Source organism: Gracilinanus agilis, chromosome 2 (genome assembly GCF_016433145.1).
Source record: "Gracilinanus agilis isolate LMUSP501 chromosome 2, AgileGrace, whole genome shotgun sequence".
Taxonomy (NCBI): domain Eukaryota; kingdom Metazoa; phylum Chordata; class Mammalia; order Didelphimorphia; family Didelphidae; genus Gracilinanus; species Gracilinanus agilis.
In genome coordinates this window covers 288,510,477-288,528,274 of record NC_058131.1, presented here as the reverse complement: position 1 = coordinate 288,528,274, position 17,798 = coordinate 288,510,477, and the positions used below count along the sequence as shown (strand labels likewise).

General features: G+C 43.4%; 1 protein-coding gene across 3 annotated transcripts in view; it reads right to left on the bottom strand.

Annotated features, from left to right (window-relative positions):
* Positions 1–4,209: 4,209 nt before the first annotated feature.
* ELMO2 (engulfment and cell motility 2) overlaps positions 4,210–17,798 on the bottom strand; it is a 43,844-nt gene continuing 30,255 nt past the window's right edge. For all 3 annotated transcript variants that reach the window (XM_044661377.1, XM_044661376.1, XM_044661378.1), the window contains 10 exons: positions 17,461–17,595; positions 16,630–16,734; positions 16,430–16,538; positions 14,750–14,886; positions 13,049–13,212; positions 12,826–12,938; positions 11,625–11,732; positions 8,227–8,309; positions 7,543–7,620; positions 4,210–6,094 (listed from right to left, as the gene is read on the bottom strand). In XM_044661377.1, coding sequence (XP_044517312.1) covers positions 5,894–6,094; positions 7,543–7,620; positions 8,227–8,309; positions 11,625–11,732; positions 12,826–12,938; positions 13,049–13,212; positions 14,750–14,886; positions 16,430–16,538; positions 16,630–16,734; positions 17,461–17,595 — 1,233 coding nt within the window. In that variant the 3' untranslated portion in view covers positions 4,210–5,893. The remainder of the gene's footprint in view (positions 6,095–7,542; positions 7,621–8,226; positions 8,310–11,624; positions 11,733–12,825; positions 12,939–13,048; positions 13,213–14,749; positions 14,887–16,429; positions 16,539–16,629; positions 16,735–17,460; positions 17,596–17,798) is intronic.

Sequence of the window (17,798 nt, the reverse complement as noted above, 5' to 3'; positions counted from 1 at the left end):
GGGAGTTAATAGATTCTAAAAGGTGGAAATGAGGAGGGAGTACATTCCAGGAATGAGAGATAACCTACACGAAGGCAGTTAACTTTTTTTGAGGGGAAAATATGAGTAGACAAGGGAATGTATAAGGGGTGAGAGGGAGCAATGTGAAATAATAAATCTGGGAAGAGAGGCTGGGGTTTAAATGCCCACAGAGGGGCTCCAGGAAGCCACAGAAGCTTGCTGAGCAGATGAAGGACATGGTCGAGCCTATGCCTTGGAAATATTCATTCAGCATACACCATGCTCTATGTTCTAAAGTATCTCCCATAGAAATACAGAAGAAAAACAACTGCTTGAAACATGGGCTGATGGGGATATTACTGGGGATGTAGACACTAAGTGATAACTCTGGTCCAACTATCAATAATATGGAATTAGGTCTTAATCAATGTGATACATATAAAACCCAGTGGAATTGTGTGTTGGCTATGGGGGGGAGGGGCTGGGGGAGAGGGAAAGAACATGAAACAATGTAACTATGGGGAAATATTCAAAATAAAAGTGAAAATCAAGAAAAAATAATAAAATGAAGTATCTACCAGATATTCTGATTTCTTCTTTGCATCCTCCATGCCTGGAATGCACTCCCTCCCTCTTTCCCCCTGCTCAGAGTCTCTAGGGCTCTTTCTTGAAGATGCAGCTCTTATACTATCTTCAGCAAGAAGCCTTTCCTGACCCCCGCCTGGATCCTAGTGCCCTCCCTCCCACACTACCTGGTATTTAATTACTTTGTATAGATTTGGATTTGTCAACTTGATAATCATGCTGATTATATTTTCACATGTGCTTTTTATCTTGGAGACAGCTAAATGGCATGGTGATTGGCTTAGAATCAGGAAGACAAGAGTTCAAATTCTGCCTTAAGACATAGCTGTGCAACCCTGAGCAAGTCACTGAACCTATCTGAGCCTACCTCACCTGCAAAATGTTATAATAGCCCCCACCCCACATGGAGTTATTGTAAAGATCAGAGATAACATAAGAGCTTTTAAAGGTAAACCTTAAAGTTATAAATGCCAGCTATTTTTTTTCTCCCATAGGATGTAAGCTCCTCACTTTTCTCTTGTATCCCCAGTACCTAGCACAGTGTCTAGCACATAGTAGGTGAATGATTAATAAAATTGATAGCAATTCACAATTCCATAACACTTCATGGTTTACCAAATGCTTTCTTCTTCCCCTCTGAAGTGGGTATTGTAAGTGTCATTCCAAAGAAAACTGAAGTTTGGAGAGGGGAATAACTGATAGGGCTTACTCTGTGTCAGACATTGGGCAAAGTACTTTACAAATATGAACTTTTTTTTTTTTTTAAACCCTTGTACTTCGGTGTATTGTCTCATAGGTGGAAGATTGGTAAGGGTGGGCAATGGGGGTCAAGTGACTTGCCCAGGGTCACACAGCTGGGAAGTGGCTGAGGCCGGGTTTGAACCTAGGACCTCCTGTCTCCAGGCCTGACTCTCACTCCACTGAGCTACCCAGCTGCCCAATATGAACTTCTTTTATCTAATTTTATCTTCACAGCAACCTTCAACGTAGGTACAAATGGTCTGCCCACAATCACTTAAGTACTAAAGTGGCTACAAGGTAAATATATGGGTAGCAAAAGGTTAGAGACATCCCAGCAACGATCACATACGTGAAAAAGTATGTGATTGGGGAAGCTAGGTGGCTCAATGGATTGAGAACCAGGCCCAAAGATAAGGGATCCTGGGTTCAAATCTGGCCTCAGATATTTTCCTTAGCTGGGAGACAGCAAATCACTTAACTCCACTGCCTAGCCCTTATGGCTCTTCTGCCTTGGAACCAATATTTAATATTCTTTTTTTTCCTTAGTATTGATTCTAAGATGGAAGGTAAAAGTTTTTTAAAATAAAAAAATTTTTTTAAAGTATGTGATTGCTCCAAGACATTTTGTGTTTCATGGGGGAGGTAGCTTTTAACATGGTCCTTAAAGATGGGTAGGATTTCAGTAGGATAGGAAAAGAGCCTGGGCTTATGTTTTCATTGGTATATTGTTGTTGCTCAGTCATTTCAGTCATGTCCAATTCTTCATGACCCCATTTAGACTTTTCTTGGCAAAGACCTGGAGTGGTTTGCCCTTTCCTTCTCCAGCTCATTTTATGCATGAGGAAACTGAGGCAGTCAGGTTTAAGTGACTTGCCATGGGTAACACAGCTATTAAGTTTTTTAGGTTGGATTTTAACTCAGGAAGATTAGTCTTCTGGATGCCAAGCCCCAGTGCTCTATCAAACTGTGCCACCTAGCTGCTCATTCATCAGAACAGAGAACTTCCAGTTAAGGAAATTCCTTTACCAATGCAAATCAGCACCTACTAGGGATTGAGAAGTTAAGTGACTTCTCCAGGATCATACAACCAGTATGTCAAAGACAGGATTCAACCCAGATTTTCCTAGTTTTGAGGTCCACTATCTATACACTAAACCAGAGTTAAGGTAGGATTTCAATAAGGAGAGGGCACTAGCATTTATTAAATGCCTACTATGTGCTCAATACTTTACAAATATGTCATTTGATTCCTACAATCCTGGGAGGTAGGTGCTATCGTTATCCACATTTTACAGTTATGGATATTGAGGTGGACAGGTTAAATGACTTGCCAAAATCACACAGGTAGGAAGTGTCCAAGGTCAAATTTGAACTCTGATCACTCTAGCCACTGTAGTAGCAACCTAGTAAATGGAAATGGGGGTGAAGGGCATTCCAGGAAGCTGTAATAAGTGGATAAGGCAGGTAAAGTTGTAATAAGGGACTAAAGGCTGGAGGGTAATAAGCTAATTGTAATAAGGGGATTAAGCAGGTAGGGTGATAAGGTAGTTGTAATAGGGGATAAGGAAAGTGGATGGGGTTTGTTAGTCCCTAAGTCAGTAGGTGGGAAATTCAGGAAGGGAAATGATGATTGGGATAAGGCAGGTCAGGGAGATCCAGAGGAATTAGCTAAGCTACAAATCTTAAGAGAAAAGCTGCAGAATCAAGGCCAGGTTTTCAGTCCAAAGACTGAGCTCAGTTGACCCTCCTGCTCTGAGTCTCCAGGATCAACTGCCTCTAGTCAGGGCTCTAAACCCTTTTCAACTGTCAGAAATTCTGCAGTAAGGCTTTGCAGGTTTGATTTGCATCTTCTGCACCACAAAGTTCACCTGATAGAAATATGAGGAAAGGAAGATTGCCAGTTTGCATGGTGCAGAATTTAGGGGAAGAGCAGGAGAAAAACCAGGAAAGTTATCTTTTGAGGTCACACTGTAGGGAGCCTTGAAGGCAAGGCAAGAGTTGGAATTTTGTCCCAGATGTAATGTTACACCCTCGAAGGTTCAAAGAACTGGAGAGGGAGGCAATCAACACAATATTTGACTGAACTCAGTGGGGCAAGAGCAATGGGAAGTGGAGAACAGTTAGGAGGCCACCATGGTTGCCAAGGTTATATAGAACAAGCCACAGACTTGAGGGTTTCTTCCCAGAGTCTAGTTCCCACCTCACCCCAAGTCTGAAATGAAGAGGAAAACTCCCAGTTCAGACCAGGTGACTTATTGCAAGCTCAAATCAGGGCCCAAAGAGAGGGCTGAAGGCCAAGGCAGAAGGTGGGCTGCTCCCAGCTACTGGCTGTCGTCATACATCTCTGCCCAAGGTCCCAAGCTCTATTCAATCCTCAAGGCCTGCCTTTCATGTGCTTTCTATGACTACTGAAAGAATTTCTGCCACTCCCTCTCCCCTCAACAGCAAGAGAAAGCATCCATTTCTATCAACACCATCACCCACTCCCCACCCCCAGCCTGTTCAGCTTTTGAGCAACAGCCTTAAACACCAGCTGGAAGATCAGCTATGTGTCCCCTTCAGTGCCCACAGATTTGGGCAGCTCATTGAAAAAATCAGGGGGTGGTGGCATGGTGAGGAATCATGTGCATGCAAAGGGGCGGATCTTCCTCTGCTATACCTCTTGAGTCTATGCAGAAAATAAAAAGCCAGCACAGTAATTTCCCCAAGCATAATTAGCCAGGAAAGTGGGGAGGGGAAGGGGAGTGAGGGGATCCTGGAAGACAGCTAAGTACTGAATCAGGAGCATTCAAGTCTTTCTAACACATTGGAATAAATGATCATCAAGGTGAAATTGTCCCCTTTGGGCAAGAAGTAAATAGAGAAACATCTGTTAACGACAACTGCAGTCCATACATGAGTATTTATTGAAAACAGTTTCTGACAGGACGTTCCTCGCCTGCCCTCCTGAGTTCTCTTACATTACAATCTCAGTTCAGAGCTTGTCTTGGTTTTTCTTCTCTTCTCAATTTCATTTTTTCACAAAACATTCCATCCCAGAATAGGTGGATCTTATATAAATATAAATATTTATATAGCTATATATAGATATATACACGTCTGTATAAGTATGGCCTATAGTAGAGAAAATATATAGTACAATCTTCATTGGATCAGTACCTACCACATGAAACTACCATGACCAAATGCAGCTGTGTTCAAGTGGTGATGCCTAGGGACATTATGTGGTAAGCTAGGAAAGTCCCATTTGCACAGCTTTAACTTGGGCCAGCTCCCCTGAAAACAAGGCAGAAGGTAAAAGCCAAGTGTGGGGAGTGCTAGGCAAACTTCCTGGGGTCTGGAGACCAAAAGGAAACTGGAAACAGTTCTTGGGGCCAAAAGAGGCTGTTCTTTCATTCAGATTATCAGGATTGGTTTTTGCTCAAGGAAGGAATGAGGAAAATTAGATTTAGGCTGCCTTCAAATATCTGATGGGTTGAACTGTAGATAAAACTTATTCTGCATGGCCCCAGAGGGTAAAAGTAGAGCCAGTGGGTGAAAGTTACATAGAGATAAAATAAGGCCCAAAATGAGGAAGAACTTCTTAACAATAAGAGCCATCCCAAATGGAAGGGGCTGTCTCTAGAGGTAGTGAGCTCTGCACTACTGAAAGTCAGCAAGCAGAAGCTAGATGACTACCCGTTAGGGATGCTCTAAAGAAGGAATTCATGCTTCAGGCCCTTAGGTTCTATGAAATAAAGCAACATCACCCATAGCCAAAAAACAAGAGTACCATAGTTTGTTCCACTGACTCTAGCTTCTAAGAGGCAAAGCTACTTCTGACAGAGAAGGTAGGAAGCAGCCATATGGCATTTCAACTGCAAGGAACCCCAACAGAGAGCCATTTGAAACCTCTGGCTGCCCTGCCAATTCCTGGGTAGGAGAGCTGCAGCAGTTTCAGAATTTAGAGAAACATTAGAGTTGCACTTCCACAAGAACAGCAGCAATAACTTGGACCCGTGTGGGGAGATGGGCACAAAAGGAGTCCTCACCAGCAGAGGAGATGGGATTCGGTGCTTTCCTCTATATATACAATGCAGCTGGGCTGCCACCTTTGGGCTGTCCTTCTTATGGTTCTCTCTGCACTGGGCCTCTGCCCCCAATTGCCCCCCACCACAGGAGAGCTGTATGGGGCCACCTCCAGGTCATACAGGGGCCAGCCACCTAAGTGCTGCCACCTCAGGACAAGTGTATGCATTGTCTGTGCCAGCCAGCTCAGGGTCGCCCCGCCTGGAGAACAGAAGAGATGCTGTCTGCTCCCCAGTGTTACAACTTTTGCACGATGTTCCCTTTCCAGGCCCCAGAGTCTGATCCACAGTGGAAAGAAGGGAGGGCACAAGCCTCCACTTCCTTACTTTTAGCTGACTGGCATCAACAGGAAGCTTTTCGGTCTAAGACATGGGGTTGAGGAATGAGTGGCGTTCACCTGGCCACCACAGTCAGCATGAATTCTATACAAGCAAAGGACAAGGCCCCAGCATCTAAGCACCTTCCTCCCGGGCCCAATCCCCACTCCTGGGACAGCAACTCAGCCATAGTGGTAGACAAAGTCATAGCTGCTGGGCTCCTTGGGGACAGGGGGAGGGGCCTCGGGAATCTGGATATTCTCCAGGTCAAGCAGCCGAAGCTTCATCTCCATGCTCAGCAGGGTGTCCAGGTCACTTTTGGTCAGCTCACTAGACATGTCTTTGCCAAGGAGGGCGCTGAGGCCATCAATCCAGATACAGTACTGTGGAGAACAACAACAACTCACTTCTCTAGGACTTGATGGTTTGCAAAGAGCTTTTCTCACATTAGCCTCTGAAAACAGCAATCTATCAGTCCCGTTTTATAGATGAAGACATCAAGACTCAGAAAGTGAAATGTCTATGCCCTTTACCACACAGTCATGAAGTGTTAAGAGGCACAGTCTACATCAGAGGTTCCTGATGCCAAGCCCATCATTCAACATCAAGAAGAGCTAATATTTATATAGCACCTACTATGTGCCATGCACTATGCTAAATGCTTTATGACTATTATCTCATTTGATTTTCACAACAATCCTGGGAAGTAGATGCTGTTATTACCCTCATTTTATAGATGAAGGGAAATTGGCAGGTAGGGTAAGTGATCTGCCCAAGGCCAGATAGCTAGGAAATGCCAGAGGCCAGATTCGGCCCTCTTCTCAACAGTCAATTGCTGGACCACTGCTCCCCCAAGTCAGTCATGGCACCAGGACTTTATCATCTTCCCTAACACTAAACCCTCCTACAGGGTTGTTGTCTACCTAATTAGAATGGAAGGCCAGCCTCTCTTTTCAATTAACATTTCTGCCCTGGGCACAGTGCTGGGACCTAGAAAGTACTTAATAAAGTCTCTTCAGCTCCATTTCATGAAACTTTCTCACCAATCCCAGGAGACTCTCTAGGCCTCCACATTACAGCTGAATGGCTGGTGTGCATCAGCAGCAGTATTTTCCACATGCAGAGAGTTCTCCACACTGCTGAGAATCACAGGTCTGGCTGAGAAGAGGACCCTTATAACCTGCTGATTTTCTTACCCCTCTGCTAAACTGGAAATCCCCCGAGATCCAGAGCCAAGCCTCGGTTTTTACCTTCCCAGGGCCAAGCACCAATGGGCATTTGCTGATTTAATATCCAACGACTAAATTAATAGTTTGTAAGCCTCATTCGCATTCATTCTTTCCCCATCATGTGGAGATGGGAGCAGGGATGTGGGTTGGAATTGTGTCATCCCCAGTGATATTCATTAGCCCTCCAAGTTGAAGTGGGTGGCAATGGGAAACTTTGTCCCTCAGACAATCTCCTTGGGGCTCCACTCTTTGGTACCCCCTTTTCCCATATGGGCAGGCACCTGAAATCAAATGTAGCTACCCCAGAGACCTAGCTGAGTTTGCCCCTTCTCTTCTTCCCCTCTAAAGAACTGCAATAAAAACAGGTCACCTTGATATGATGTCTTACAGTTCTCAAAGCACCTTTTCCCCTAAGACCCAGGAGAGATAGTTCAAATATCATCTCCATTCTGCATAGCATGAAACTGAGGCTCAGAAACTAACTGCTATGGCTAGTGAGAAGGGGCTGGGAATCTGGCCTCTCAACTCCCAGTCCAATGCTTTCCCATTACATTAGAATACACACAGCATCTTCCTTCTTGCAAGAAGAGCCCTATTCTCACCTCATACTTATTAGGAGCGATGAAGTTTAAGGTCTCATCAGGATCATACAGGATGGAGAAGGCCAATTCCAATACTTCCTGAAGAGGAAATCACATTATCATAGAACGTGAAAGTTGGGAAGGACCTCAGAAGATAAAATGTCCAAGCTGGAAGGACTCTTTAAACAAAGGGTGTCACCACCTGGAGATTATCTTGTCTACCACCACCCCTTCACTATAAGAATGAGTGAGGTCTTCATGCTCTCAGTTTGTTTTTCTTTCTATTCCACCATACTGCTACTAGGTGGGGCAGAAACTATCACCATGTGGGAAACCCAGAAAAAAGATGTGACTTGTCCAAAGTCACACATCAAGTTAATGAAAGACCTAAAGTAGAACCCAGTTATTCTGATTCTCAGTCAATTGACACTCTTTCTCCACATATAGTTAATTTGAAGCATCAGAAGAATCTCATCTTTCCTCAAGAGGCCTTAACCCAAACTCTGAACAATTTACCACCTTCATATGCTACAGTCCAAGGCCAATCAAGGGCCCCAGGCAGGCAAGCAAGGAAATAGATGGTACATAAATGAGGCATGCATCTCTCATCAAACAACTCGTATACATTAATATTTTGCCTATGACACACTTAGCTCCCTAGTCCTCAGCCGATGACACACAGACTCAGATCAGTACCTAACTCACCTTGTTCTGCTTGAGAGCACTTTTTTCTTTCATATGAGGACAATCCTTTCCAGTGACAATGGCCTTGATATCTGCAACAGGAACTAAAAAAGAGAAATGGTCACAGGGAAGGAGCCTGAAACTATAAGTTGGCATCTAGGGCAAGGTTTTGGGGGGTGGTTTTTTTAAGCTAATATCAAAAATGTAAACAGGCAGTTTTCAAAAGAAGAAACACAAGCTATCAACAACTATATGAAAGAATATTCTAAATTGCTAACAATATATGAAATGCATATCTAAGGAACACCAAGGTTAAACCACACATTCATCAAATTGATCAAAATGACAAAAAATGAAAATAGTAAAGGTTGAAGGGACTATGAGGAGATGGGCATCTTGACACACTATATATGTATAACTATTCTGGAAAATAATTTGGGATTACACTAAACCATACATATACTTTGAACCAGAAATAACAATACAAACCATACTTAGGATTTCAAAAATAGGGAGAATGGTTCCATAGATGCAAAACAATTATAGCAGCATTTTTTTGTGCTAGTAAAAAACTGGAAACAAAATGAGTGCAATCATTTTAGGCAATGGCCAAACAAACAGGTCTATAATGGAATACTACTGTACTATGAACAATGACAAACAAAAAGAATTCAAAGAAACTTAAGACTTTTAAGAACAGACGCAGAAGAAAATTGAACTAAGAAAACAATCTGCTCATTGACCACAATTATGTAGAGAAAGGTATACTAAAAGTCTTCAGAACTCTAGTCAGTGCAACAATCAATTACTCCAGAAAACTGGACACTTAATTCTCTCTTCTGGGCAAATAGATGGTGAACTATGGGTGAAGAATAAGGCAGACAAAACCAGAGACAAACAAGGTATTAGTTTTGCTTAACTTATTTTATAAAAGGTAGTTATTTGGGGGGGAAGGGGGTTATATAGAGAAGTGACAATGATAATTTTGTTGTTGTTGTTGTTTTTAAAAAAGAAAATAGATTGCCCAAAGGATCTGGACTTATAATTGGCACCATAGGACAGGATGGCTATGTGGGAGTACTTCGTATCACTATTCCTACTTTCTGATTAGTGTCTGAGTATGAATCCTAGTTACTAGCCATGTGATCTTAAGGCAAGTCATTTAACTTCTTTTAGTCTCAGTTTCCTCATCTGTAAAATGGATAAGCTACAACTTGCCCTACTTACCTTACAGGATTGCCCAATGGCCCTGCCAGGACTTCTGGAGGGTCACTGCAGGTTCCAAAGTCTTGAAATCTTGGAATCATCCGTGACCCTTCCCTCTTTCTCCCCATATATAGCAATCTATCAACAAGCACTTTTTAAGTGCTTGCTATGTGTCATAAAAGACAGGGATACCCAAAAAAGTCCAAACTGTTCCTGCCTTCAAGGAGCTTACACACAAATAAGGAAGATGACATAGCTAAATGTGACCATACAGGATAAATCCAGCAGACAAAGGTAACCTTAGAAGGGATGGAACTAGCAGCTAAGGAGATTAGGGAAGACCTCCTGGAGAAGCTGGCACCTAAAATGATACCTAAAGGAAGCTGGGGATGCTAAGGGAGAAAGGAAAGGGGGAAGCATTCCAGTATGCAGAACAAACATCCTGCTGATCCTGCCTCTATCATATTCCTTGTTCCCTCTGCTCCACTGATAAGGCCATCGTTCTAGTTCTGGCTTTTATCAGAGACCTTCTTTCTTAGCATTGATACTAAACATTGGTCCCAAGCAGAAGAGCAGTGAAAGGCTAGGCTTAAGTGACTTGCCCAGAGTCATACAGCTAGAGGTGTCTGAGGCCAAATCTGAACCCAGGACCGCCCAACTCTAGGCCGACTACTCTATCCTCTGAGCCACCTAGCTGCCCCACTCAGCCAATGATTAATGTCTGTTGAAAAATGAAAGGTTAGAGGAATGTGGGGCAACAACCCATCTGTCCCAAGGATTTCCCCCAGGCATGGGCCTTGTATTAGGGAGCTTTTTAGGGTGAAATAGATGCAATTGGGCCAGTAACAAGATGTTACACTGTGAGTTGAAAGCCAACAGTTAACTCTGACCAGGCCAAAGCCTGGTCTGAGACCACCACACAGACCACTGAGTAACAGGAAAGGTGTGTTTATTTTAATAGGGAAAGGTCAAAAGGGAAATGGGATAGCCCTGACACTAATTTCTACTACCTAAAGTCCCCGGGATCTAAATGTCTCCTCGCGGAGAGTCTTCAGAGAATTTTGGTCTACACTAATCCCTCATCTCTCTGACCTAAAGAAATCCCAGGCTCTGCTCTATTTAGCCTGTACTAAGCCCACCTTAGTTGGTATTAGAGGTAATGGTCTGTGGCAAGCTTGGCAGGGCCTAGGGAAAGGTCCTAGAACTAAAAAGGACCCAGACCTAGTCTTACAACTAGTGCAGACAGATGGTTCAGGATTCACAAGGTTCTTCTCCATGGGAAATAACAGCAGCCAGATAACAAAAGGACAGCAGACAGGATAGGACAGGATAGGACAGGACAGGACAGGACAGGACAGGACAGGACAGGATAGGACAGGACAGGATAGGATAGGACAGGACAGGACAGGACAGGACAGGACAGGACAGGACAGGACAGGATAGGATAGGATAGGATAGGATAGGATAGGATAGGATAGGATAGGATAGGATAGGATAGGATAGAATAGGATAGGATAGGATAGGATAGGATAGGATAAGCCAGCCTAAGGACAGCCAGCCACTCTCCCAGGACATGCAGAGAGAAAACTAACCCCCTCAGTTCAGGTTAACCCCTCTTTATCCAACATTCCAGAATTTTCCTCCTCTCTATCTGTCCCCTGCACTTGCCATAACCCTCTCTTCCTTATAACAGCCTTCACACCCATTCTACAAGGTTTATAACAATATCTCCAACACTTTAGACACTAGAGAGCATTTTCCATTTTCCAAAGCACTTTCACATTCATTTAATCCTCACAAAAATCAAATGGGGTAGGTTCATAAAAACAGTTCAAAATTCTATACTGCTTTACATTCAACAAAGCACTTTCATCACAGGTTCCCTAAGACAAGAATGGCAATTATTATCATTCCCATTTGATACATGAAGAAACAGCCTTGTCTAGGGTTATATATCTAATTTATGGTTAAGCCAGGAATTGAACCCATGCCTTCCAGCCCCAAGTGGTGCTCCTTCCACTATCGCACATTGCTTCCTGGTAGGACATAATTTATTATTCCCATTTTAGAGATGAAAAACTGAGGCTCAGACTGGGGAAGTGACTTGCCCAAGGTCACACCAGAACTTAGGAGACCAGATCAGCACTATAAAACAAGTTTCCAATCAGTGTTCTTTCCATTACCCATCAAAAGAGTAACAAGGCTGCACCTACTTTTCTCCTGCAGGGATTCGAAGGTCACCTCTCCCTGAGGGTTGTCATCTAGGTCTCCATAGTGCAGAACCTTGTGGTTCAGGGCCAGGCGACAATACCAGAACCGCTCTGAAATACATGAATAATAATCCTAAATCCTCACAGCTCAGATTTCTAAAGTGTGGAGAGGTTTGCAAAATATTTTGCCTATAACAACCCTGGGAGGAATTTGTCCCAGCCTCCCCCTCCCCTATCTTGAGATCTGGACATGGCCTTCACTCTCTTCTTTACATGATACACTCCCATCTCCTCTCTGTAAATTCCACATCCAGAATGTCCTTCCTCCTCACCTCTGCCCCAAAGTGCCCCTCCATCCTTCAAGATGGAGGTCAGTATAAACTGAAGCATACTTTTTTCATTTTCTTTCTTTTTCTTGCCATTTGAGGGAGTGGGGGGGAGAGGACAAAATGACTAATATGGAAATGCTTTGCATCACTTTACATGTATAATTAATGTCATATTGCCTGACTTCTCAATCGATGGGGGGACTAGAGGGAGGGAGAAAATCTGGAATTCAAATTTTTTAAATGAATGTTTAAAATAGATAAAAAATAATGTTCTGGAAAAAAGAAGATGGCACTCAAACCGTACCTTCTATATGAAGTCTTTTCTAAGCTTCCCAAATGCTCTCCCTCCCAAACTACCTTGTACTTATTAGTATATATTCTACAATATACTTCTGTGCTTATTCTTTCCCTATTCAAATATAATCTCTGCTAAAAATATCCCAATAAAAGCTATTTTTTAAAAAGAATGCAATCTTCTGTTCAGAAGGGATTGTTTCATCCATTATAGTTAAATTCCTAGTATCTAGTACAATACCTAACACATAATTGGCCTTTAAAATATACTCGTGATTCATTGAAGTAGGTGGTCTAATATGGTCCCCATTTTTCTGACAAGGAAAAAGTGGCTGAGGCAGAGGAACTGCCTTGTCCAGGGTCATATATCTAGAGATATCTGAGTCTAGGCTTCCTCACTTCAGGCATGTCATCAGAGGAAGCTTTGGGAAAAACCCAGGAGAAGCAAAAGAAAGTTTGTTCTAAATCTGTTCTCTGCATCAGGTACTCTTAAGGTATGTTGGTCCTAGTGGGATTGTATCCTTCCCCAAAGACTTCTGTGAATCAGGATCAGAACAGTTGGGAGCTGCCCACCATCTCACCTTGCCGCCTACGGTTACCAATTTTCCGGAAACTGCTCCCTTCACAGAGCCGATTCAGCCTCTGCTGCTTAATTAGCTCCAGGATCTCTGGCTGGATCTTCTCCCTTAACTCCCTGGGAAAGGATATACACCAGAGAAAGGATTAGCCCATGGAGGCAGCTGAACATCTCAAAGAGATCTAGAGCTGGCAGTTGCTTCCTCTTTCTTGTCCCACAAGACTTACACAATCGGTGGGGACTGGAAATCATCCTGACTCATCCTCTCAGACTGACGCAATCTCAGAATCTCAGAGTAACTCAAGCTCCGAAGTTTGCTCTTGAACTGATCTAAAGAGTTAGGCTTCGAGGGTAAAGCCCGGGTGATCTGCTCTCGTACTACTTGCATAACCTGAGAGAAAAAGACAATGAGCATCTTTTGGGAGAAATGGATGCTGGTATGCAGGAGGCACTGGGCTGGGAGAGCTGGACTCTCGTCCTGCTCCTACCACTACCTCTGTGTGTAGTCCAGAGAACTCATTAGAATAGAATTCATTTCAAAACACTCCTAAAGCATCTACTACATACAAGATCCTTGATAGTTACAGAGGCTACAAAAAACAAGACATTCTCCTTCTTCTTCTATGGAGAGATTCAACATGAGAAAGACTAAATAGAGTAAAAGGAAAATTGAGGAAAGAGAATTCTCACAACTGAGGTTATCAGAGAAGGCTTCAAGTACAAAATGACAACCGAGATGAGCTTTAAAGAAAGATAAGGCCTGAAAAGTGGAAATGAGGGACAAATTCAATCTAGGCACATGGAAGCTTGTATAAATGCATGAAGGTGGAAAAGGAGGTATTGGGCTTGTGGAATAGTTAGTAGTGTAGGTTGACTAGAATGTAGAGTTTGTGAAGGAGTCATATGAAATAGAAATGGAAAGACAGATGGAAGTCAAATTATGGAGGCCTTAAATGTCTGACTAATTAACGAATTTTTTATCTCACAGGCAATAGGGAGCCACCAAAGGTTTATAAATGGGGTAGCTATATAATCAGACCAATACCTTAGGAAGACTATTTTGAGGTTTGAAACAGTTACTAAGTGAAGAAGGGTAAAGTCAATTAAAGAAAAATAAACATTTGCCATGCCATCAGTGAAGGCCTTACTGAAATAATCCTTCCCCTCTCTGATTCTCAATTTCCTTCTTTGTAAAATGATGAGTTTGGGCTAGATTGCCTCCACGGTGCCTTCCACAGCTGACATTTTCTAAGTCTGTGAGGATTTTAAAAACTCTTTTAGCACCTTGAGGGCTTTTAGAAGTAATAATTTGCATTTTCACAGTGATTTAAGGTTCAAGAAAGTGCTTTCCTTAAAATAAGCCTGTGGGCAGACAATGAAATCCTTATTTCCATTCTACAGATGAGGGAGCTGAGGCTCTAAGAGGCAAAGGGCCTTGACCCAGATGCTTGAGAAATATTTGCTGAATGAATAACTATGCCTTGGTGTTTCAACTCTGGCAAATCCTATGAGATCTAAAAATAAAACTTCTTTGCAAAATGTTTAGATATAAAGGAGTTTACTTGCCCAAAGCTACAAGTGTTAGGAAAGTTTCTGAACCAAATACCTTCAATTATTGCTTTCAATTTTATATGGAAACACACTGCATAACATGATTCTAACTAGGTGCCAAGGCAGAACGCTGACTACAATGCCCTTGTTACAGCTCTGGTAGTTGCTACTATCCAAATCTGAGTTTCCTCCTCTGGAAGTGGGGATAATGGTATCTGCAATGCCTTCTTCCAATAGCCCAATGAGACTGTAAACCTTAAGATACACTAGGCACAGGTGCTGTGATTATCATTGGTCTCTCAATTTAATGTCTCGGCTGGAAGCACAGTCAGCTTGGCTCTTTCTGTCCTGGGCAGGTTCCCCAGCACAACAATGACCTTGTTGAAATCTTCTGCTGTCGCCCTCATCTCCTTCCAAGTCTTGTTCAGCAGCTGAATGCAGATTCCAAAGAGCTCCTCAAATGCTCGGTCATGAGTGAAGAACATTGGGTGGTAGTCATTCCGTCCTTCATTTGCTGTGGGCGAGGGAAGGACATGGGAAAAGGATAAGGAACCTGCCCAAGAACCCAGATCTAGGACCTTTGTGGCTTCAAAGACAGAGAGAAAACATGGCCAAGAAACCCAGAAACTGTGTGAGGGCCTGGCCATCACCTGAAGATATCTCTCAGACTGGCCTCAGGAGGAGGGAGAGTTTTTCCTCCTTCCTGACCCCTCCAACCTGTTTCCTGATACAGGCCAGGACCTGAGCCCAGAAGGGTTTTATCCTTACATCCTAAGTCAGAAGGGCCCACATGGTGTCTCTGATCAGCAAACATCTTACTTAGTTGATACTTCTTACAAAAGCAAATCACATAGGGGTCTAACCGAGGACCTTCCTTGGGACTATAGGATGCTTCCCTGGCCTACCCTTGGATGCTGCTCTCCCTTCTCCTGCCTATGCTTGGGGGAAAGAGAATGGGTGAGCCAGTGTCAAAGCAGTCTAGGCCAGTGATGGGCAAACTACAGCCTGCGGGCCAGATGCAGCCCCCTGAAATGTTCTATCCAGCAGAGCGACATTATTCCTAATCTGACGTATACAATGAGTAAGATGCAATACAACGAAACTTCGAAAGAGTTGCCTTAGACTGACAGATAAGCATTTCCTTTCCTTTGGCCCCCTCTTTAAAAAGTTTGCCTGACTAATTAACTAATTACTGGTCTAGGCTCATCTCCATGGACTAACTAACCTCTTCGGGGTTGCCATGGGGGCGCTGGTAAGTAGTCACCAAGTCCTGCAATAGGGACTGGCCTCTGCTTCTTATCAGCTGTGTAGCCCTGGGCCAGAGCCCCACAGGCTCTGAGCCTGGTTTTCCTCATCTACAAAATTACCCCTCTCCCATTTTACAATGTTTTAAGGGTAGAGAGAGCTTTCCTAGCAACAGTTCTAGGAGAGAGATACCCCACTCTGGGGATCACCCAGTAAACACAAAGTGGAAGGGCTAGGACTCGAACTCTGGGCTCTTGAGACTCCAGTCAGAGTTCTACCCCTACTAGGCCTAGCTCTCTATCCAATGGCCCATCAAGTTGCCCCCACAAAAATTTTTCAAAAGGAATTGTTGCACCAAATATTCATCTAGTCTTAAGAGGCCAGCATGGGTGCCTGAGCATAGCCTTCGGGGCAAGGGGGGCAGTGGTTTCACAGAACTGTTCAGAAGAACTCTGCCTCTGGATGATGAAGCACACAGTGTGAAAGGTGCTCTTCAGGAGGCAGCCTCACCTCACTCACTCCATCTCCCACAACCACTACACTAGGGAAGGGGTGTAAGCATCCTGGAGACCACTGGTTTTGCCATAAAAAAGCCTGGATCCCAGGCCTGACAGCCATTCCTTAGCTCTGTATATGGACCAATTACTGAACCTTTCTATCCTCGGTTTTCTCAACTGTAAAATGGGAATAATACTGGCACACCCTACCATGTCATGAAAGCAAAAGAAGTACTATACATCAAGCACTCTGACATATGACTAGGAAGTGCACTGTTATTCTTGTAACAGTTTTGAGCAGTGTGAGAGACTTACGCAGTTCCCCAACCTGCAGGATTTCACACAGCATTTTGGTGAGCTCAATGGCACTTCGACCAAAGGGACATTCATGCTTGTCTTCCCGACTGCTATTCTCCAGGACAATCTGCCAGGAAAGAGAAAGGGTCAGAGAGACAAAAACCTGGTGGAATGTGATCAAGAACCAAGGTGCAAGGCAAGCTTTTTTTTGCCTTTACCCGAATATAGGTATCCTGATGGACTTTAGCCAAGTAGAGCATGTTATCCAGAGCCAGCATCCCTGGAGGAGTCTGGGTGAAGTCCATTGCTGGGTTAATATGGTTCTATAAGAAAAAATAAACTCAACATGAACATTAGCACCTCTCACCCAGTGTGTTTCATCATCCAAAGGGAAAATTCCTCTCAACAATTCTGTGAAACCACTGCCCCCTTGCCCTAAAGGCTATGCTCAGCCACCCATGCTGGCCTTTTATGACTAGACAGATATTACAGTATAATGATTCTTCTTGATAAAGTTTTGTAGAGGTAGCTAAATACTTCAGTAGATAGAGAATCAGGATAGAAAGTTGATGGGAGACGGGTGGCCCTAGGTTCAAATCTGGCCTCAGACATTTTCTAGCTGTGTGACCCTGGGCAAGTCATTTAACCCCCATTGCCTAGCTCTTACCACTCTTCTGCCTTGGAAGTGATCCTTAGTACTAATTCTAAGACAAAAGATAAGGGTTTTTATAAAACAAAAAAAGTTTTGTAACTTCAGGTAAGTCATTTTGCCTCTGTAAAATGGGAATAATCATCCTTGTACTAAACTCTTGGGACTGTTGTAAGCATCAAAGTATAGCATATTCAGTCTCTAACCTTAAAGCACTCTGTAAAGGTTAGCTATGACTAAATTTGTGAAAGGGCAGCTCTACCTGTGGATCCAGTTCTGGGGTTCAAGTTTTATTTATGACCTAGCAAATTCCCAGGAACCTGAGGCTTATAACCATGAAGCCCAGGGAGTAGAGACAAGGCTAAAGGCATGGGTAGGAGAGGGTCACTGGGGTACATACAGTGAATCCCAGCATCTTGTAGTCCTTGGTGTACATGGCTTTTCGTTTCTCTGTCCCACTCCCAGTGACGCTCGTAGGGTCAGACTCTGCATCAAATGCAATTCGCCTTAATTCAAATATGATGTCTCTTTGTGCCTGAGGAGAAACAAATATAGTTGCTCAGTTACCCAACGTATACTTGGAAGAATAAATAGGGCAGCCTTTTTGAGAATCCTTTCTAGTTCCAACTGTACCATCAGTGGTACCATCTCTATCTTTTTTCTTTTGCTTTTTAACATTGCCTACATTTGCCAATGTCCTTTCCCCACCCAGAGAACCAACCATACCTTACAATGAAG